This window comes from Rhea pennata, chromosome 5, assembly GCF_028389875.1.
Source record: "Rhea pennata isolate bPtePen1 chromosome 5, bPtePen1.pri, whole genome shotgun sequence".
NCBI classification, from domain to species: Eukaryota; Metazoa; Chordata; class Aves; order Rheiformes; family Rheidae; genus Rhea; species Rhea pennata.
The window spans coordinates 64,646,616-64,669,427 of record NC_084667.1 but is presented as its reverse complement, the minus strand read 5'-3'; the positions used below and the strand labels follow the sequence as shown (position 1 = coordinate 64,669,427).

Genomic DNA, 22,812 nt, shown 5'->3' with positions numbered 1-22,812 from the left:
CGGACGCTGTTGAGGAGCGGACCGGGCGTCGGCGCGAGCGGCGCGGTTGCCATGGCGGCGGGCGCGGCCGGCCCGCCGGGCGGCGCGGAGCGGTGCGGTGCGGTGCGGTGCGGTGCGGGGGCCGGCGGCGGTAGCCTGTCCCCGGAGCCGGGGGGAGCTCCCCGCGGCCCTCTCCGCGTGAGGCAGCGGGCGGGCGGGCGGGCGGCCGTTGGCTGCAGCGGCGGGGGTAGACCTGCCGTCCGCCTCGCGAGCGGCAGGGTGCGGCTGAGCCCGGCTCCGTGTTAAATGGCGGCTTGGAGCCGTTTTGCTTCTTGCTGCTTAAACGCTGCTCGCGCTTTCGGCGCGTTTGCTGTTTGCTTGGTCCTACACTGTAGCATTGTGCAGGAGTTGCCTATAAGCAGTTCAGGAGCATTGCTAAATGGCCGTTTATTTGTTGTTAAAGCTCTATTTTTGTAATAGTGCTGTTTTTTAAAATTCTGTTGTCAGGTTTAAGTCTTGAAACCTGCATTTTGAGATCTTCATGGAGGTGGAAGGCGATTCTAGCATTAGCCAGGATTCACTGGCTAGCTTCACAGCTGGTGATGTGCTTATTCACTCCACCAGCCTGCACAAAAAGCAGCCCTTTGAAACTCCGACAGGAGCCGGTATTAAAAAAGTTAAAATTTCGGTGAAGAAGCTTCGCGAAGTGGTCCCTCCCTGCCTGCCGTCTGAGGCAGCATTGACTAGAGATGAAACATCGTGTATTTCTCCAGCCTTGCCGGCAAACAGGACTTTATCTGGTAGTTTAACTGAAGCTTCCCCCTGCAGTACTGCACCAGGTATGTGATCTACCAGTGATATTGAGATTAGATTTGAGGTTAAATCGTTGTGCATTGTTCTCAATCGCATAGTAGTTTTATAATGTGACCTTTGTCTTCTGATATCGTAAGTATCGGAGGTTTTGTAGAACTTTGTTTTCTAAGTTTTCCTCAAACTTTCGTGAATATACCTTTGTTCTCCATACGGAAATGACTTGCACAGGAGCATGTGGTCGGTCAAAGCTAGATCAACACAACTCCATCAGTCTTCGGAGTTCTTGGAGGGGGATTTGGGGTTTTCTGGATCAGAGGTTCAAACAGCTTCGTAAGAGGTTATTTTCAGAGTGTAATAAAGCTAGGTTAGTCTTTGATGCTGAAATATGTACTGTACTCAGTTTCCTTCTCTTTCTTTCTTGAAGTGTATTGTCATACAATTATAATGTGTCTTTAGACAAGAACTTTCAGTGTCCCTATGTTACTGTCAGACTTGAATTTGACCTGAAGGTTGTCAGCTTTTTAGACGCTCTGTTTTTCAGGTAGTTTTTCTTGTGCTGTAACGCAAATCTATATTCCACTCAGATTTCATTAACATTTGCGGGCTTCAGATTAATGGCTGTGGTCATTTGTATTGTGAAAGTTACTGTATTTAGATTTTCAAAGATAACAGAGAGAAGATTAAGTTTGGAGTTAGGCAAGGTACAGTGCAACTGCGTTAAAGATCATTATGACCACAGTAAAATTGCTTTTATTTTAGGAGTCCAGAGTACTAAAGGACAGCAAAAACATCTACTTTCAGTAGAAAATTCTACAGAACCTATGTTTTTATCACAAATGGTAAGAAAAGTTACAGTTGCTTCCTAAAATCCTAGACTGAGAGAACCACAATTTATCTCAAGAAGTTACATGCTCAGCTTCTGTAGAAGAATAGCAAATTGTTTCTCTCTGGTAGCCAGCTGAATATTTGCCTCTGCTTCTGCAAAATAGCCATTCAGATATTTGCCTTTGTGAGTTGCTGAATGTGATGTACGTGCTGAAGTGTTTGGAGGACCTTTTCTTAGTGAACTGCTACCTGTTGCATAGTCTATATCCAAATATAATTTTCGTAGCACATTCATGCTTTCAAAATCTAGAGCAATTCTTCCTTGAAATGGCAGCTGCACAGCCCTAAACTTTTTATAGATTTTTCTCGTCACAGGTGTTGATATGGACATCAGTTTAAACTGAACTTTTTAACACACAAAATTAGAAGGCTTATTTCTGATTAAATTATGTTTGATATGTCTTACATACAATGGAGACCTGTCTCTAAGGGATCCAGCCTGTGATGATCATACATGAGGATAAAATTAACCTATGCTGTGAAAGGATTGCAGCAAAGTCCCTGCATGGCTCAAAGCAGATCTAGTGAGCTAAGAGAAGTTCTCATAAAGATAGTAGAGTACTGTTCTACAGTTCTACACCATAAAATAAAGTTGAGTAAGAGATTTCTACTTTCCTAACTTAGTTTAATGACTCCACATGGACTCTGATTATTTGTGGATTCCATTTCAAGGAAATTCAGCTGTGTCTCTTCAGTTCTGCAGTTACTGGTATGTGTGCTTAATTCTGCGTGCATGAGTGATGCTGAATTCCTTTAACTGATTCTGGTGCTGAATCTATTAACTTAAACACATGTAATTTCACTTCTACATCTTTGGCCGTAAGTGAGGAAAATACAATTCTTAATCAATATTTAGAATTTATCTTTTGAATTTGTACTGTGTTTTTTAGTTTGTGCCTCCAAATATCTTGTTAGTTCTTGACTATAAAGTCCAGATGGCTCTACAGTAGAGAGAAGCCTTAGCATGTCTTGTCTAAAAGCTTATGTTACTGTGGAGATGCTTACTCTCATTTAGCAATCCTCTCTGCTTCTAAAATTTTGGCTACTGATACCAAAGGCCTTTACATATGCTTTCTGGCCTTCTTGTTCTGAAGGATTATCCTAAAGATGCTGCAGTACAAGTTCCTTCACTGCTGCTGGAAGATAGCAGAAGATCTGAAGGTAAGACATGTTTATGTACTGCTATAGCTGTTTTTTTTCCTTAAAAAAATGGCTGCATTAGAGAAAGAAAGAGCTATGATTTTGTTTTGGATTGTTTTGTTCAATATAGAAATTTAGTGAAAATATTCAAGGGTTGCTCAAATAAGATGAAGATAACTAATTTTTAAATACTGTAAATTTTATTTCAATCTTTCTGGGTTACAGTAGCTTATGCAACTCTTGTACTCATCTCAGAGGGAGTTCTGCCAGTGCACCAGGAACTAAGAGGTTCTTTTTACTATTCAAAGTATGCATATCTCTGAATAGAGATTTTTTTTGGTTGGTTTTTTTTGGGCAAGTGGAGGGAGCTCATTTAGCTATATTTTCCTGATGTGAGAAAGTGCGGCAAATGAGTATTTTCTGCAAGGAACCTACACCAAAAAAGTATATTTTAAACCTTAAGAATACAGGAAATCACATCTGTTAGTTTTGATCAGATTTGGCAGAAGTGAATAGCTTTTAAAGAAAATATGTTTCTGCAGCTTTCTTGAAAATGTGTGGCTGGATAGAAAAAAGGAAGCACAATTTAACACCCCCATCTAAGGCTAAAATGAATTTACTTTTCTCTTACCCATTCACAGAGACAGCAGCTATCTGGCTAATCAACATGTCGATAATATCGGCCTAATTAGCAATAGTGAAACACTGACTCCTCCACAGCTTGTATTATCACCTCTGCCCAATGAACAGTGTATGCAGGAGGGACTGTACACCTTTTAGTGTAATTTAAAGCTATTGTAAAATTTTATTGCAATTTTAGTGACTGCAGGAGAATATATCACATTTATAATTATTTTTATTAAATTTCAAGTTAGAAATTTGCAGAATTTTATTGAATGGGTTATCTGAGCTGCAGTTACTGTTTCTATAGCAACTTTTCCCAAATTTTCTAAGGATAAAGTGGAGCCATTGTCACTTTCAGAGGATACCAGAATGGCTTTTGTTTATGATAACATTCAGTAATAGACAAAATTGTGTTAACTGCTTGTCTCTTTTTGTTTTTAAATCTGCTACTTTGTGAAGGAAACAATTTGATATTTGCAGTAGAAAATGTGGTCTGTGGATGCAACAGATTCTTCATAGCAAAATTTTACATCTTACTGGAATAACATTTCAACCTCTAAAGCAAGATTGAATATTAACCTGACAAAGTATATTTGATGTCCTTCCCCACAGATGATGTTTTTATTTCTCAGTATGCTGCTGGCCAGAAAGAGGCTTTGCGAGTGGTATTAAAGCAAAAGTAAGTGTGTATTGCTGATATTCTCAGCTAACATGCTTTTGTACTTATGGTAGATACTCCTGTGGTTTCTGCCAAAATGCGTATCTAGTAAGGAAAAAGTATTACTTATTGTCCTCTGTGAGTACTCTTTTAACATTTATGAACATGTTTTCAATTTATTTTATCATTAAAAGTTTACTGGAATATCTTGTTTGTTTTGCACATTTTTTGAACTATATGAATTAATGATTTCATGATGCAAGAGTTGGTCAAGATTTACTCTAATAGATAAACTATTTATTGCCAAATACGTGTGTGGTGTTTTTAAAGACCAATAAGGAGTCATGCTGTCTGTCCATTAGCTGGAAATCTTGAAGATCAGAAGTTACTTAGTAGGACTTTGGTACTGGTACATTAAACTTTGCAAAAGACAACTTGTAATCGTACTCTTTGCTGTGATAGCAGTCATTGAAAGGAAACGCCTTTTATATTAGAAACTAATATACAAATAATATTAGAAATGTAACTTTCAGAAATTTCTACCGTCATACTAAATGATGAAAGTAATTTTTTTTTCTTGGGTCCCAAGAGCTTTGAAGGAAATACTTGTATAAGAGGTGATACAGATGCTACAAGTGGGAAATCGTTTTCTTGGAGGGGATTTGAACAAAACAGTACTATTTACAGGAACTTGTTTGTATTTGTAGAACCCAAAATAATCCTGCACTTAAGGAGGTGAAGGTACAGCTCTTAGGAAATTCCTCTACAGAAAAAAAGGAAAGTGTTGGTCAGAACACTAGGTCAACACACAAGGAAATTGATTCTACTACAACCATCGCAGCAGCAACTGCAGCTGCTGTTGCTACTACGGCTCCACTTTTTAAAGTGAGTAATCCACCTCTTAAAATAAGTCATTTGTGATAATTTAATTCTTTGTCCACTTAAAATAGTGTATCTTTAAAGCAAGCCTGAAATGTTTGATGGTAGGACCAAAATTCTTTCATGCTTGTACCTAATTCATATTCCCCTTGTTCATTATTTGCCTATGAAGTTACATGGGAGGGGCAGAAAGCCACAACCTTTGGTGGTCTGCAGGCTACTGTTTTGTGCACATATAGATGGGTTGGTGTTAATTAGTAAATACTAAGTATTGTGGGAAAGAAACTTTGTTTGATGGTTTATTTGTCAGTTTGAAATCAGGCCATTCAGTGTTTATAGATTTCTTTCAGCTTTTACATATGGTGTAAATTTCCCTAACAAAAATGGTGGTGTTAGGATGACAGAACTATACGTATAACAAATTTATGTAAATGTAATGATAAAGTATGGGTGTTATATTAATTAGAATAAACTGGTCAGATTTCATACTTGGAGGTAACATTATGCTACATCTTTTGGCTGAACTTTTGAGAGAGAGCGTTCAGGTTCTATGTAAAAAGGGTAACATCTGATTCAGAAAGATTACTGCAAAACAGCAGTTTCTAAATGTCATTTCAAAAAGATCAAAAGATCAGTTGTCTTTTGGTAGTTTGTTTAAATATAACTTTAATTTAGTGGCTTCCATGAGCATACAGGAAGTTTGGTCCTGGCTCAGACCAGAGGTTTTTATTTCAAATGGAATTGAATTACAGAATCACAGAATGGTTGAGGTTGGAAGGGACCTCTGGAGATCATCTAGTCCAACCCTACCCTGCTTAAGCAGGGTCACCTAGAGCATGTTAGAGAGGATCACACCATGTTGGTTTTGAATATCTCTAGAGAAGGAGACTCCACAACCTCTCTGGGCAACCTGTTTCAGTGCTCTGTCGTCTTCACAGTAGAGAAATTTTTCCTTATATTCAGGTAGAACTTCTTGTGTTTCAGTTTGTGCCCAAATGTGTCTGCTAACTTTTTTTCCTCTGTATTAGTGATCTCAGGCTTACTGACCATTATACCAGAGAGAACTGATTTGAGTTTGTATCAATGGGATTTGGCTGCTCATGGACATAGAACATCTGATTTGTCTTCTAGCAGAGTTTTGTAATATTGCTAACTTGGCAAAGATTAGGGCTGTTACTTTATTTGTGTCTTTTCAAAAAAAATCATCCCATGATGATAGGAAAGGTGTTCTGGGAATAAATAGAGATGGCATTCATATCAGCTTATATCGCTTTATTTACAGGAAGCTTTTCTTGCTTTCTTCTTTTTTTTTTTCCCCTCCAGATTCAAAATGATTTGGAAGCAAAGGTTAGCTCAGTTTCAGCATTAATTGATAAACTACAGGAGACAGATAAACAACTGCAACGTGTTGCTGAACAGCAAACAAATATGAAAACTCAAAATGAGAAGCTCCACTGTCATGAAAGAGTTGACGAGCTTGAAAAACAAATGAATACTTTCATGGCACAGAGGATTCAGCATTTGGAAAAGTTACAGCAGCAACAAATGAATATTCAGGTATCTTCATAAACACGCAGAAGCTTTTGCTTAATCATTTCTTCTGTTCCTCAGTGCTAACATTATAATCTTTTTTGTTGTTATTAATTTTGATATGCCAATATGCCCAGGATGAGCTTTCTAGTCTCTTCCTATTCTGGATACTTACAAATGTAAAGAAATTTTCAATGTATAAATATATATTCAGTTCTTTTTTTTTTCTGTTTAAGAGAGAAAGAATAATCCAGTACTCAGCAAATGAGCATAGAATTTATTGGGAAAAACCTAATTTGAATTTTGTCCCATATTTCTGCTGCTCTCTCCTCCCCTCCTCCACCCTGACCCCAGTTATTTTGTATCTGTAGAAGGAACTTACAAAAATTGAGATCCTCATTTCTACTAAGAAATTTTTTTTTGGATAACTGAGGAAACTTTCACTTAATATCATTCAGACAAAAAGCAAAAAACAAGTGTATTTTTTGTCTTTACAGTCTTTCTTTTCCTTTCAAAAAGAAAAAAGTATTGTGCATGTTGTAAATTGCTTTCAATCTTTTCAATCAAGTAGCATGTCAAAATCTGATTAGTATGATTATATGGCATGTATTCATGCTTAGTTTTACTTGGGAGATTAATGCAAATACCATAGTATTTTGTAACTGTGTCTCTTAGTCTCAACTCATTAGCTCCGCAGTCAACATGGGTGGCTTACAGCAAATTCACATACCTTCCTCCAGTCTCATGACAAAACAACCTGAGAAGCCAGAACAGCGATTGCTTACTCACCCTGAATCTTCGTGTCAGATGGATTTATTTCCTGCTAGTGGTCCACCTGCCCGAGGTGAAAACAAATTTTTAATATCTTATTTTCAGTTTTAGTTCTACATTAATTTTGTTTACATTAATATTGGATTGCACGTTGCATTAGTAATATGCAATAAACCTTTATGTATAATAGTAAACGTTCCTATTGCCTAATATGCTATATATACTACTTATTCAAGTTTAAATAAAAAGTGAGGGTTTGGTATTTACTAACTGCTTAATCTTCAGGAATTTGATTCAGTTTGAGAGGCTTAGACTCCTATAATACAGTTTTATTGAAAAATATCTATGTGGAAGCTTGCACTGAGATAGTGGTGGGGTTTTTTGTTATTTGATAGTTGTTTTTTTATGTCTTCATTTCATAATCACATCAGGACTATAGAAATTTCTTCCTGTCTATTTTTGTATTTGTTTTGTAATGTTCTACATTTCTGTGAGAATTTCATAATGTTGGCATTTTTTTTGATTATTTTCTTGTGAAAAATATTTTAACATTTATGTAACTTTTAAAAATTTTAAATTTGAATGGATTTTTTTTCCCCTCTGAAGCATATGCAAGTCAATTTCAAAACTCTGGGGTTCATACACAGAAGTCCCCCCTAACAACACCAGTTCCTCGGAGATATGCTCCAGAACCTGTATCAAAAAATGTGAAAATCTCAAAGAAAGAAAACCCTATAATGGAAAAGGAAAATATTCCCAAATCCACACATGAAGGTATTGTCAGTAAGGTGCTCCTGTCCTCCACTGCTGTGATTAGGCTTTACTCTGTCTATTCTTCGGTTCTTCTGAGCTGACATGTTGTCTGAATGTATGTACTGAAGTGCAGAAGTTTTGAAAGTGTTTAGAAAGGTTAGTTTTGGAGATGATTGGATTACTCTTAACTAACTAAAGACCTTATGACAGTAATGATCTAATCTATAGATTCTAAACAGAATTTCTCACTTTCATTTTAAAGTTAAAATATATCTGTAATGATCATTCATTTTCGGGTTTAAGGAAAATTATATATAAGAATGTAATGTAAAACTGGGGAGCTACTCATGAACGTTTCATTACATGAATTGAATTTTTCTCACTGACACGAATCCCTCCAGGTCTCTGGGTTATACTAACGGAAATAGCATGTATTAAGCAAATGAAGTAGCTTTCTTTTACTAATTTTTATCAGTTAAGTGGCATGAAATTCAGTTTTTAGCATTCTACCAAAAAGTAATGCTTCGTTAGTCGGTAGTGTTAAAGAGAAATTTGCCTGTTGATCTAAGTTTGTTTTCTAATATCATGGACAAAATTCTAGTTTATAACTTGGTTAGTTGCTTGTGAGATTGTTGCTTCTACTTCTCTTTTTCAAAGACCTCCCATATTCTTTTTGTTCCCCTTGGTCTAGGAGCGATGTTATTAAAATATATATTTTGCTTTCTGCTTACTTTTTAACTTGTGTGGCCTTCTTATATTGTATTTCAAGTTAAACCTTTGTCACTGCAATTTTGTCCTTGACTATACTAATTACTGTTTTTTTCCCCCTTAAAATTTTCAAGAAGACTGTATAGATTTCTAGTAACTTTTGCTTTCCTTTCTTCTTTAATCTCCAACTGTTTTTTACAGTGTGGTAGGCATGTCTGTGTGTGTAGTTTCATTTTGTTTTGGGGAGTCAGGATTTGACTGAGCTAAGCCCTGAGCAACCTACATAGAAATCGGTGTTGACTCTGTCCAGAGTGAAGGATTGGACCAGAAGGCATCCTGAGATGCTTTCCAGCCTGAATTGATTCTATAATTAGAAGGTGGCCTGTATAAAAGTATAGTCAAAAATTGTTTTAGAGTGAATTAAAAAAACAATGTCCATTTTAGAAAACATGACTTTTTCCTTTAAGATTATTTCTACCATCAGAACCAATGCTGCTGCTTTTTGTCAGTCTGAGAATCTAGCCATATAAACGTGTGCATCCATATGACACATTATATGCTTGTCACAGGTCTCATGAAAATATTTATTGGTATTTTCACATGTGTTGTTTGATTATTTTTTTTTCTTTTGCTGAGGAAAATAAGACCAGAGAAGAAGAGCTAAAAAAGAATCATGACCTAAATCTGTGACTTTATGAACAAAATGTTTCTCTGACTCAGTTAATGAATGTCCCAGTTTCTTTCATCTGTGTTCTTGCTTTGCTATGCAGATTAATCATAGTAAGATAGACAGATGTGAACATTTTGATTAGACTTATCCTTACTGAAGTAAATACGTAAGAAGAAAAAATATATATGTATGTTTACTACTTTTGGTGAATATTACCTAATTGTGAACTATCTGGAAAGGAGAAGAAAGTGTTAAATGTATTGAACAAGCTTAACAGTGGGTGTAACTTTCTTTCTTTTCTGTTTTAGTTGGAGGAAGACTTCTTGAGCATATTCTGAATTCTCAAGAGACTCCACTGAGGCAAATTGAGTCTTCTGAGAATGCAACATCAAACAGTAATAAAAGGAGCTGGCATTCCAAGAGAGATGGGTAAATGAATGTAACAATTCAAAATTGAGGTAGATCTTTTGTTTTAATGAGGTTGAGAAAGATGTATTAAATATCGATGATGTAATAGAATCACTTGTGTGGACCTTGAATCCAACAAAGCTATGCTTCAAGTAAAATATTGGGGCACAGAGGGATTTCTATGATATGAGGTAAATAAGGCCAGTTGTTAAGGGTAGTTGGTAACGACCATTCTCAGAGGTCAGTGGGAATCACTTGCAGTGCTCTCCTTTCTTCCAAACATATTTCTTTTATTGAAACTGCTTGAGAAGTCATGTCAGGAAGTCAGTTATACAAGTATTGTATTGTGTTAAGGAGGGATTCCCCTCATCAGTGGACTCTTAAGCTGCCTGCTTATGGGAGCTTTATGAAAACATTTTGTTGGGAATGAGCAACACTAGCCTGTCTATTTCTAAGCTTTAGGTTAGGAAATCTTCTTAGCCATCCAGTCTAAAGCATAGTTTTCCACAGCTGATAATTTGATGTCATAATTTCACAAAAATAGTTAGAAACAGCTACAGACTCAGTGTTTTATTTAGGATAGTATGAACAAAAATGCTAGTAATTGCTTCAAATGAAAAGATTTTCAAAGTTAATGTTGCTCTCATACATCTGAATTTTGTATATAGTTTCACTGTTGAAAATACAAAATTATATCTCAAGGTATAAGTGATAAACAGAGTAAACACAGTAACCTGTCTGTAACCTCGGGCAGAAAAGCACATTCTGTTTTGTGTAAAGTTTTGGGACTCCTGTACTTAAAATACGTGTTCAAGTAGTCAGTGTAGAAGTCAGGTGCTTTTCTGATTGACTTGAGGAGGCATGAGAATTTTAATAAAGAGTATTTTTCCTATCAGACCTACCATTTTGCATGCAAACTCGTTCTCTGCTTTTGAAAGGTCCTTCCAAAATTCCAGTTCAATTGAGAAAACGGTGAAAAAAGCAGATGATCTACTTCAAGATCTTGGCCAACTGAGAAGAGAAATGCACAATATGTTGCAGGTAAAGACCATATTATGAGGATGGCCAAGAATTTGAATAAAGAAGGCTAAGAAAACCTTTGATCCTAAATAATGAATGTGCAATAAACTAGATTTTAGAGCTTCTTACTCCTGTTCTATCAAACATATAACAGTAAAAATCAGTGATGTAGTGTTTTTTTAATATTTTTTATCTTTGTTTTGTTTATTTAAATGCCTGTTTTCTGCTGAGTCCCTGTAATCCTGGAGCTACGGAGCAGCTGTAACTTTCCCATTCTGGGAAAGAAAAATGGTCTACTTAAGGACAGTCAGCATTAGGGGTGATTTAAGTTTCTTGCATTCTCATTTTGCCATTTCTTTTAAGAAAAAGTGCTGTTTCCAAAGAATTACCTGTCATATAGTTGCTGTGTGTGTGTGTGTGTGTTGATGATTTTGTGCTGATACAATGGTTCTGTGCTAGCAACATGTAACTGTTTTTTGGTTTTTGAAAACTGAGGCTTTTGTCTATCTAGCCTGGTTCTGTATGGAAGCAAAGTGTACCTGATCATTTAGGCCATCTGTTGTGGTTTTCTCTGTTTTTGTGAATATAAGCAGTGGGAAAGAAGAAGACTTGAAAATTCACAAGTTTGAATTATCTTGGAACATAATAACTTTGATTCTATTAGTTCATTTCTGTGATTGAAGGTTTCAGCTTGCATATTTCATTACATGTATTACATGCAAGTTATTCAATTTGCTCTATCTTTAAAAGATGCAGCCTCATCTAATATCTTACAGTATAGTTGATGCTCCATCTAGTTTATAGATTTTATAACAAAGTAGAGGATTGCTTGTTTAACTGTTTTTACTGGTAAATGAATGGATGCTATGTACCCTATTTACTTAGGAGATATCTGTATATTACTGTTGCCAAAGAGTTATGTTAAATAGCATCACTTAGTATAAGCAACAAAAAGCAGGGCAGGACAGAAGACCGAGAGAGAGACAGTTGACATAAATGACTCTCAGATGTTTGGGATAAATGACCACTGGCTTTGTTAAACAAGCGAATGGAGGGTCTGAAGTAATGGGGGTAGGTGGAGGTAGAGCAGAAGCTGGTGCTCTAATCCAAAAGAAGTGAGCAGTGAGGTTCAGTAGGTCAAAACATTCTTTCTATCCAGTTAAAGTGATCTGATTTATTCACACCTGTCTCTGGATAAGTTTCAAAGGCTCCTCTTCTTCTGTCTTTTTAGGAAGCAAATTCATGGAAATCAGACATGAATGATCTTATTAAGGTATCACTTGAATTTTGTGTTAACTTCTTTTATAGTAGTGTAATACTAAAACTGTGTTGAATATGCTTACAATGAGGTGATACTATTATAACTGTTGCATGCCTGTAGTTTTTTGGAAAAGTTGCTGTTATATTTAGACTAAGTTAATCAAAGTAAGGTTTAACTTGTTCTTTGACTTGTCTTTTTCAATCTTTGAACTGGCCAGAGGGAAGTCTAATACAAATGTTGGGTGGAAAGATGCCTCCTCAAATACTCAGGGTGTGGACTGCTAATAGAGTTACTATTTCGTGCTCTCCGTGTAATTGGCAAGTCCTTGCCATTTTAAGATTGCATCGAATGTGTATCTACATTTGTTATGCTTTTCACAAATTTCAGCTGTCTTGCTGAGCTAGTATTTGTCCAAAGGCTTCATTTTGAAATGAAACCTACATAAAATTCACAAATAATTTGGAAAATTGTCCTTTCCTTACCAGGCAAAACCAAAGTCACAGGATCAGCATGTTTGTTTCTCTTTTTTCCTGTCAGCTATGCTTCAGTAATTACGCCTGTTAGATCAGAAGTTTTTGTTTTGTTATGGCTTAAAAAAGAGTCTCCTTAAAGCCCAAACTAATTTTTGATCTGAGAAACTTTGTTCAGTTCATACTCTCTGAGTCTATTAAAGGGTGGGGTCTTTTTTGGGGGGGAAGGTGAAGAGAGATGATTTTTTCGTTTTCCTTACATACGTTTTTTTTTTTTTGCTTCTTTTCTGGGAAATGAAGCTCTATTTTGTTGGCTTTTGCATTTCATAAGGAGTGTGAGACCTGTAGTTGTATGGTTGCTTGTTCCCTGTGTACTAGTGTTCCTTCCATTTCCATTTAGTAGCTAATATGGGTTTGGTTTTGATTTTTTTATAAAAGAGTTCTGCAAAGTAAATGGCTGATAGATACTTCTTTGTTTCTTATGAAAACCAAAAGTGAGTAAAACAGAGGATCATGGTGATGGTAAGTGTGTGTCTGTGTTAAAGTTCATGTATATTGATGTTTCTTGGGACAGACTGATGTCAAATGAGTGCATATTTAGAGAAAATTGTTTTTACTTTTTTTTAATGCTGCTTAAATCCTATTGCATGGAGAGATTCCCATGTGGTATCCACTTCATATATCTGAGTGCCATTTTTTCACATGTGTTTATGCTTTATTAGCATTACTTCTCATATTTGGTAGGTTTGCATTTAAGAGTTAATACCTGAGAGCTTTTGAATCTCTTTCCATTTGTTTGACTTTTCAGTATTTTGCAAAATATTTAATGTTCCTTGGTAACTCTGAAGTTGATAATAGTACACTTGGACGGTTATTTTGTATGCTGGACTACGAGTTGATAATAGACCAATAGTAATTCTGGTCAATGTGTAGAAAATTATATGGTTACAATCTCTGATTAAAAAACAACTGTTCTGCTTCAATTTTAGTTAAAAAAACCTACTGTTGCACCTGATCTTTCTGAGCAGCATCAGCTCATTAAACCATCCATACTTCATAAAGTTAAAGCACCAAAATCTATGCTGAAGGATGCTGAAAGAACTTTGAGAGGAGTTCAAAACAATAAAAAAGTCCTTGAAGAAAATTTGGAAGCCATTATTCGTGCAAAAGATGGGGATGCCATGTATACTTTCATTAACGCCTTGACTACAAACAGGTTAGACCCTGTTACTCGATGCCTTATGTAGCTACTAGTATTTTTATATGCACATTACTTCTCTTACATTTTTTTCAATTGCATGCATTGAAGAACCACTGCAGTTCCCTGAAAAGAGGTTTACTGCTTATTTATAACAATCATGAGATGATTCTCTTGAGCTTCATATGTTTTTGAATCTCCAGATGTGATTTGAATTTTTTTGGATAGGTGGTGGTTACTTCTCGGGTCTGATCTGTGCCCCAGAACTTAAATCTAAATTATAACACAGGACAAATTCACGTGTGGACAAACAGTTCTGTTGTCATGACAAGTGGGAATATAGCTTTTTGTACGCAGACTTGCGTAAGTGGGAAAACCAGCGACTGGTTTCATGATTCAGGGCTTGAAAGACTTTCCTTAACAGGCTTCATAAACCTGTAAATGTTCTACTCATCCTACAAAAAATCATTGGCTTTTGAATTTACTTCTGCTTGGTTAGTCAATTGTGTTAAATACGCCTGCTTAAATCATAATTATAATATTCTTGTTAAAACTACTGTGACTTTTTTAAAAAAAGCAGGCACGATATTTGCTATAATAACCTTTTAGAGAAAGTGGTATTTTTCGGCATCTGCTTTTATCTTTGTTGAGTCAGAACTTCTTTGTTCCTTTGATTTTTCAATTCTTGATCAAAATAGGAACCAATACATGAGTGTCACTTCTTTAAAGAAGTTTGTGACAATGTTAGTACGTAGAAGCAGGTGAGCTTTTGCAGGTAGCATTAATGTTTTTAAAAAAGTTGGGGAAACTAGCATAAGATATGCTCAGTGCCTTTTGGAGGTTCATAATCCTAGGTTTTTCTTCTGTTCCTACAGCCTTCCATAGGAAAGGCTGCTACTTTTCCAGGAACAAATCTGTGCAATTTAAGAAGTACTGACCTAAAATAGCTCACTCTTACATTTCAGAGATGTATTGGAGGAGATTCGTATCAGAAAGACTGTGGATGAGTGGATTAAGGCAATCAGCCTAGAAATCCAGGTATGGCTGGAAAAAATGAGTTCAAAGTTTGTACATTTTATTTTTCACTCTGACGTTGTTAACATAGACAGTTAACATGATTTACTCTCAGTTTCAAAACATGAGAAAACTGCCTTTTATTACTAGCATATAGTTTCCTATAATAAAATATTTACCTCTATTTTAAGACTTCCATTGCTTAATGAAAGTTACTTGGTCGCTGTTGCTGACTAATATGAAAAACAGATCATTTCTCTGAACTTCGAAGTTATCCATAGACTCTTCTAATAGCCTTAAATGTAAAATCTCCTTTTATTACTTTTATGTTTTATTTTCAGACTGAATTGGCAAGGAATGATTTTGATCAAGTGAAATATGATCAAAAGGTTCCATGGATCAAGAGAACCCAGAACAATAAGGCTATGAAGACCAATAAAGAAAGTAAAGCAGAAACTCAGAAAATCCAAGGGTTCCCGACAAAGAAGTCTTTATCTGCAGCTAAGCCATTGCAGAAGCAAGCAGAAGATAACATGAGAAAACAGACGTTAAGAACTTATCCTTCTGGAGGTTTGCAAAGGAAAGAAAAAAAGGCAGATGTAAGTTCCCAAGTAGGGTGGGGTTTTTTTGTTTTGTTTTGTTTTGTTTTTTGGGGGGGATAATGACTGCAATGTTTTAGATTGTAGTGTTTATATGTGCAACTGTGATAATTTTAAATGAAAATAGAATAGCTCTGTCTTGTGGATTTCTGTTGTCAGAATTGCCTTTGTTTTCATGTGCTGTAGAAACCTAAGCTAGTTGTGTATAATAGTGCAGAGTTCATTGCCATGTTATGATTTCATCTTACACAGTGCCAGCTATTTCATCCAGCTGATAGTAAGTTTATAGAAATGCACACATGTCTACATGCAATATATACTATTGATCACGGAACTTGATAATCTTAAATTCTTCATGAGACTTTGCGACAGGTAAAACTGGAAAAAGGTCCAAAGTAATGATGTGTTTAACTTTCACACATGGAAAAGCTGTTAAGCATTTTTTTCTCTTGTGGCAGGGATTTGGAAGTGCAGTGGTGCAAAATGAAGAGTATTTGTGCCAAGTTTATGGGAAACCAATTTACCAGGGCCATCGTAGCACGCTTAGAAAAGCACCATACCTAAGATTCAACTCTCCCTCTCCCAAGTCTAAGCTTCAAAGACCTAAAGTGATAGAGTGCATTAGAGGTAAGTAATTATTTGATGTGAAGAAAGTCTTGTTTTCCAGAGCTTTTTATTAGAAATTCCTTGTCTAGCTTAAAATACTTACTCATAGTTTACCGCTCTTCGGTGTAAAGCTTAAGCAACACCTGTAGGGTTAAGAGATGCTCTTTTCAAAGTTAAATATTGTGAAAATAGAGTTTCAAAACAGCTCAGAATGTATCTGACCTATTTTAGATTGTCAAATTCATACTTAATTCTGAATTTAGTAAACATATTGGTATATATTTATTGTTATGGAAATCTGAAAGTTAAGCAATAGAATTGCCAGAAGAACAGCATAAGCGCCTGGAAGCAGAGTGTGTCAGAAGGTTAACCCAGCTTTTGATAAAGATTGTCGAGAGGCATGTATTCTTCATGTCAGGTTTATCCAGTCATGTCAGTTAAGTGACTGATTCATATGGATTTAAGGAATCTATTGGGAACTGAAAAATTAAGGAAACCTGGTATATCTTGTCCCACCTTTAATATGTGAATTGAAAAATGAAAATTGAAATAGAAGGGTTAGAAGATTACATCTGTTAACCTGAAAATATGGAAAGACATATTAATCAAAAGGCATCAGCTGAGTTCACTAAATGCAGGTAACTTCTTTTGGCAGACAAATCAGGCTTAAATGCAAAGCATAACTTTTTTTTTCTTTGTACTAATTTGTTAAAGTTATCTAACTGATGGAAATATTGTTTTAATTCCATTCTTTACTGCTGTAAGCAAAATACTAAAATCAGAAGGTAATAATTTTCAAACCTGTTATGCTTTTTGCTAGTCATTGCAATCTTAACTGTCTCATTTAAAGTCTTATGTGTGTTTTTTATTATCGTGAACATGTATCAAAATAGGCATGTTCTGTATAAAATATAAGAGATTAACGTGATGAAGGCAGCTACTTAATGAGACCATATTTTTAGACCAGGAAAATGTATGGTATAAAACACTGAATATATTTCTTTGAAGACAAGCCCTGCTATTCTTTTTGACATTATGATGGATGTTCACAGTGATAAATCCACGAAGTAGTACAGGAATGTGTTGTTAGGTGTAGCCTAATCTTTGGTGCTATTCTTACCTATGCTCTAGAGCTAGTTATGATCTATGTAGAGAGTATTAGAAATTCTCATATTTCTTCTGATAATGTGGTTAATAGTTCTGGCAAAAATCCAGAAGAGCTTTCAAAATTACTCTATTTTAAAACAGAGAGAACTTTAGTATTATATACAGTGATTGAAGAGAAAATTGAGAACTGCTAATTGTGTTAGTTGTATTCTTAATTTTACCTCTCTTAATACGTTTCTTTCTTTGTAAAAGATGTCAATATACTGATTTGAAGGACTGGTGTACTATGTCACTATTTTTGACTGCTGACTCTGCAGTTTAGTTTATTCTGCACAGAATTTTTTGAATAAAATATGTTAGCAAGAATTAAGTTAGCTTAGACTACAATACAGTGACTTCTAAGACTTGAACTGAGAACAGACAGTCCTTTAAAGAATATTTTATTAGCAGTTCTGCTTTCACTGAGTCCTAAATTACAGTTTTTTCCTCAGTATTTATAGGGCTGTGGTTCTTTGGAGGGCATAACCTTTCCTGGGAGGCCAATTCCATCATTTCAGAAATAATACTTTCTAAAGAGTCAGAAAAAGTATGTCGTACTCTCCGCCTCCCTTGTACAAATCTTATCTTAATAAAAAGTAGGTCATTTGATACTAACAGTCTTCCACCAATACCATGTTTAATTTGGTACTCTGTTAGATTTAAAGGTGCAGCTTGCATGCAGCTGTAACAAGCCAGTCCAATGCTTTAGCTTGTTTTCTGTTAGAGGTGATTAGCAGATGAAAGAGAATACTAAGTTCTAGATCTGTGCCACATTTAATCTTCCTGAACCCCTGAATGTGACTGATACAGTGACTGATACAGTTTAAAAGCTATTTACTTAAAAACAGAATGAACTCTGGATAGCCTTTACCCAAAGTGATTCTCTTCCAAGTCGCTTAAGTCATGCTATGGCACTACAGCAGCATGTGTGTTTGCAATAATAAAGCCATCATAAAGTTCATTTCTCTCTGTCATGTTGGACTGTAATTACAGAAAGTTATATTTTTGTCTATATCTTGAGAGTAAACAAAGTAAGAAACCTTTATATTCTCATCTAAGGAAAGAAAAGAAGAAGATGGATATTTTTTGTGTCACTTCCTACAATAACACTCCTATGACCTATTTCCAGGCTTTTTGATTTTAATGGCTTTAGACTGAGGTCATTATTTATTTGATACTGGCATTTATTCAGTACTTAAAACATTGGCTTTACCTGTCTGTGACTCTTTTTACGTGACAATTGATCAAGTTGCTTAGTGCTTGTGCTTTTCCACATCTTAATAAACAATAAAATCAATAAAAAGAAAGTGTAATACTTCTGTGTTTCACATCAGTCTAGTGAAGTCAAAATTGTTAACTGTTTTTGTGGACTGCTATTCTGAAAGATGCTGTTGTGGTAGGATAGTATAAATAATAAAACGGGAAAGAGATACGAACTCTTCTGTTGTGGGAGTGCAAATAAAATGAAGCAAAGTTGCATATGCATTTAAAAGCAGCAGATTCTTAGAAAACACAGAAATCTTGCTTGCATTAAGCATGGTTGTTTTCTTTCCTTTATGGGATTGCACCCACAGATTCCCCTTCCTGGCCTTGATATACCAGGTGATAAATGCTTTAAAATTGTTGAAAGGAGTTGGCCTTGAGTTTGATTGGCTAGAAGATCCAGACTTATTAAAATGACATTATTTTTTGTTAGAGCAGTCCATTTAGCTAGTTTTAAATTAGTGTTAGAACAAGGATGTTTGTTTAAGACTGCCATGGCCATCTGGAGAGTCTCTTCTCAGTCATTTTATAAATTTCTCAACCATTTTCTTTGCAAATAAACTGTAGTGAGTAATACTTGAATTTTTCTGGGAAGTTGGAAAAAGAAATCACATTATATGAGTAAGAGAGTGTTTCTTTAAAAAATTGTTTTCTTGCATAATTTTAACTGAAGTATACGTAAAACATTTTTTTAAAAAAAAACCTCAGGTTAATCAAATGCCAAATTTCTGCCCAGTGCAAATAAACTTTATGGAGGAGGGGGAGTGGAAAGCAATTAAAATGAAGTGCTGTGTGTACAGTACTTAATCATTCTTACTGCAAGAACCTTGTGTTTGCAACTTAGTGGTATTACAGATATCTTGCCAAATTCTGCTTTTACTCAAAAGTTCAAGGGCGGAGGGATTATTAGATCATAGTATGACCTCTTCTAAATCACAAGCCACTAAATTTTATCTCTTTACCCTGTTGATGACTCCAGGAATTTGTCTTTGACGAAAGAATAATTTGTCTTTGACTAAAGAGTACATGCAGAAAGGCATGTACTCATCGTTTAAAGACATCAGAAACTCTAACCTTAATTACTTCTTCCTGTGGCTAGATATCTCACTGTTCAAAAGTAAATGCAATGCTTTAAATTTAGTAACTGGTTTATAATGTGCTTGGCTTCAGTTTGCAGCTACTTCGGTTTCTATGTAACTTTCTTAACAAAATTAAAGAAGCTTTTAATGTCCAAACTATTTTAATGTTTACAGAGATACCAAGTAGAACTGAATGTAGTGTCATCATATATGGAAGTCTTCTACTCTGTTTCACTGCTCTCCTGTTGAGACATTTTAAGATTACATTACTCTATTTAACCACAGTGTTGTATTATGATTTCTCATTGCATTGCTTATCCAACGTGACCTTAAAGCCTTTTCTCAGAGGCACTGCTTTCTGACCTGCGTTCTCAGATTGAAGTTACGACTTGCTTTTTCTTTCTTTTTCCTAGGCTTATAACCCATAATTTGTGTGTACTAAAATGCCACTTCTTCAGTGCATTGGCTTATTCCCTTATCTGCATTGCTGTATGCCACATTATGAATCTTTATTATTCCTAAATTTTATCATGGTTAACTTTTATTCTTCAAATAATTATGACATTATTAAGTATGAACAGAGCTAACGTGAGTGTTTTTCTTGCCATGTGTTAACTGCTCATGAATAAATAAAAGGGGGTGATTAGAAACAAGAGAGGAGTAAAATGATGCTTTTCAGCTGTGGTGAACATACTGAGTTGTTACCCGCGTGATTTTTTCCAGGTTCATTTTCCTAACTCCTACAAAATAGCAATAGAAGAACCTTTGTTTCATGACTCAATTGTCAACTCTTTTGGGGATCTATCTGGCAGTTTTTATCCATTGAGATAAAGATTAATAATTTTCATTAAATCCTAAGTTGAATGTAAACTGTAATCTAAAATGAAGACATCTCGTGGATCAAGCTGGAGTCACTTTGAGAACTTTGTCTGTATTTGAATTCCAGAGTTTAATGTGCCCATAGTATCTACTGTTTTCAAGAATATAGATTAAATAAGAACTTTCATGCATGTACAGCAAGATATGCAACATTGGCATAAATGTTCTTCTCTGCTTTAAGTAGAAAAGGCATTGTTAAATACAGATTTCTTTTAGGTGGCTCTTTGAGAATTTATTTGCAAAATTGGGCCAAAAAAATCAGTGCTTCCTTGAAGTTGCAAGTCAAGATGTATAGGTATTAATTACAGCTTTATTTTCCAATAACAGTGAGTCTGAAACTGGGAATCCATAGGTTATACCTGTTCCTTTGAATACCTGTTGATTTTGGGGCTGGAGACAAAGTGCATATTTATAAAATTTAGGCAGTTAATCATATGAACAGCAGATTAAAGTCTGATTATATTCTCCACCTTTGCCTTAAAAAAACAACAACAAAAAAACTTGCATGGTGTTCTAAGAGCTGTACTGTAGTTCAAACATTACTTTGGGGTTTCAGATAGCCTGTGTGATCTAAAAGGCCATGCTAGGTAATCGTGATGGTTTTCTTCTGATTTTACAAGCTTACAACCTTAGAACTGTTTGTTGTTTGTTTTCAAATTCTGTGAACCTATATTAAGTTGTGCATGTAATTTGAATGGAAGGAGAACTAAGAGTATTAAACTAAATGATCTTTATATAGGAGTTTTCCCTGCAGTACTGAATACGCAGTCCATTGTATTTTTTTTCCCTCTCCTTTCATAAATACCAACAGGATAATCTGCTCATTTCTGCAGTCATTTTCATCTACCTTTATTGATTGCTTGGTTTCAAACATTGTGCAAAAAGAGAATGAAGAAATTATATGACATGGGTGTGTACTATGAAGAAAAGATATTTTAACCAAGATACTGTCAGTTGTTCAACATCTGACTGGCCATAGCAGTTCTCAGTTCATCACTAGTGTGGTTTAATTTTGGTATTGAACTAGGTTCTGCGTTTGATATGGACCTGAAGAACTCCTTTTTTTTTCCTACCTGTCCTATTATCTCTTCATCTCAGTCATTCACTTTGTGAAATATATGATTGGATCATTATGAATTTGGCATGGATTTTTCTTAACTGCTCAGCTGTACATTTCATTCCAGCCTATTACCATCCCTTTTCTTTGCATTTCAGTGTGCTTATTTGTCTGCTTATTTGTTAGATTCTGATGCACAAAAATTCACAGCTGTTACTACTGAGATATACAACTTACCACTCTTGGATTCCTCCCTTCCTGCCTATCCCCTTCACTTCCTCCATCTCACAGCAGAAGTTTATAACTTTCAGTCAAACAGCTTAATTAGTGACTATGATATTACTGTGTTTGTACAGGCATTGATGATATGCGATGTATCTGGTTCTTGTTTCAGGTACAAAGGTAAAGTCAGCAAGAACGCAAACATGTTCTTACACACAGAAGGTGGTAACCAGCCCTAAGAAACCGCATCCTTTGCCTGTGCCTACCCACGAAAAGCAGTATCTCTTCAGTCCAAGTAGAGATGCACCTGCTGACTGTGGTCCACTTGAAGGTCATCTAATTCCTATGGCTATTCCACTAGGTAGGATCAAATACCTATAGATGGGGATCTGTGTAGGTTAATATATGGTAGCAGTTCAGAATCCTCTGGTTCTTCTCCTTTTCGTGCTACATATTTAACTACTCTCTGGCAGAGCAATATAGCTGTGTATAGCAGTATAACTGTACATACCTTCCTTGGTACACGCTCCATTTCTAGAGTTCTTGTTCTAGCATTGTGTTTGGCACCCATATTAACAGAAACCGAACCATTGGCCCTTGGAGTCATCACTTCCAATAACTTCAACCCAATGGCTTCAGCAGCATTGTGTCAAACCAACTATTTTATAATTATTGTGTCTGTATTTTTGGACCTTCTATAGAGCCTGTTTATTGGCCTTGTTTGGGGAAAGTTTAATATTAGGTCAGAATTTAAAGAAAATAATTATACAGGATAGAGAGCCTCAAATTAAAATTTGAGGGATGCTGTGTTTAGTGTCATAATATTTGTGGTTAGGAAAGTGTGAGGGAGGTGAAGCATGTATGGTAACAATTCTTAACCAGGAAAGATAATGTAGTTATTCTTGTTTTCAGCAGTAGGTGTCACCGTAGTCAAATAAACAGCTCGGAACGGATTCATAATCTGAAAAATGTCAGTGTTTCAAATTTGTATTGGGAAAAGCTTAAATCTACCTGGTGAAATACTAGGCTTTAGCATAATAGATAATAGAGGACATTTTGATTTGCTCTATAATTGTGCATAAGCTCAGTCTATGTGAAACCTAGACACCCAGAATTGTATTTTAATTAATTTTTTTATTTTACTGACTTGTTCTCAAGATTTATGTATTTATTTATTTAT

General features: G+C 35.5%; 1 protein-coding gene across 2 annotated transcripts in view; it reads left to right on the top strand.

Annotated features, from left to right (window-relative positions):
- Positions 1–19: 19 nt before the first annotated feature.
- Positions 20–22,812, top strand: part of KIAA0586 (KIAA0586 ortholog) — a 72,218-nt gene continuing 49,425 nt past the window's right edge. Inside the window, exons 1-17 of one of the 2 annotated variants that reach the window (XM_062577435.1) lie at positions 20–92; positions 487–818; positions 1,552–1,631; positions 2,772–2,838; positions 4,054–4,120; positions 4,807–4,984; positions 6,302–6,535; positions 7,184–7,352; positions 7,886–8,053; positions 9,719–9,839; positions 10,757–10,859; positions 12,070–12,111; positions 13,559–13,785; positions 14,733–14,805; positions 15,123–15,380; positions 15,839–16,007; positions 21,805–21,963. In XM_062577435.1, coding sequence (XP_062433419.1) covers positions 521–818; positions 1,552–1,631; positions 2,772–2,838; positions 4,054–4,120; positions 4,807–4,984; positions 6,302–6,535; positions 7,184–7,352; positions 7,886–8,053; positions 9,719–9,839; positions 10,757–10,859; positions 12,070–12,111; positions 13,559–13,785; positions 14,733–14,805; positions 15,123–15,380; positions 15,839–16,007; positions 21,805–21,963 — 2,413 coding nt within the window. In that variant the 5' untranslated portion in view covers positions 20–92; positions 487–520. Of the gene's footprint in view, positions 93–486; positions 819–1,551; positions 1,632–2,771; positions 2,839–4,053; positions 4,121–4,806; positions 4,985–6,301; positions 6,536–7,183; positions 7,353–7,885; positions 8,054–9,718; positions 9,840–10,756; positions 10,860–12,069; positions 12,112–13,558; positions 13,786–14,732; positions 14,806–15,122; positions 15,381–15,838; positions 16,008–21,804; positions 21,994–22,812 lie in introns of both variants that reach the window. The other variant, XM_062577434.1, reaches the window with a different exon arrangement.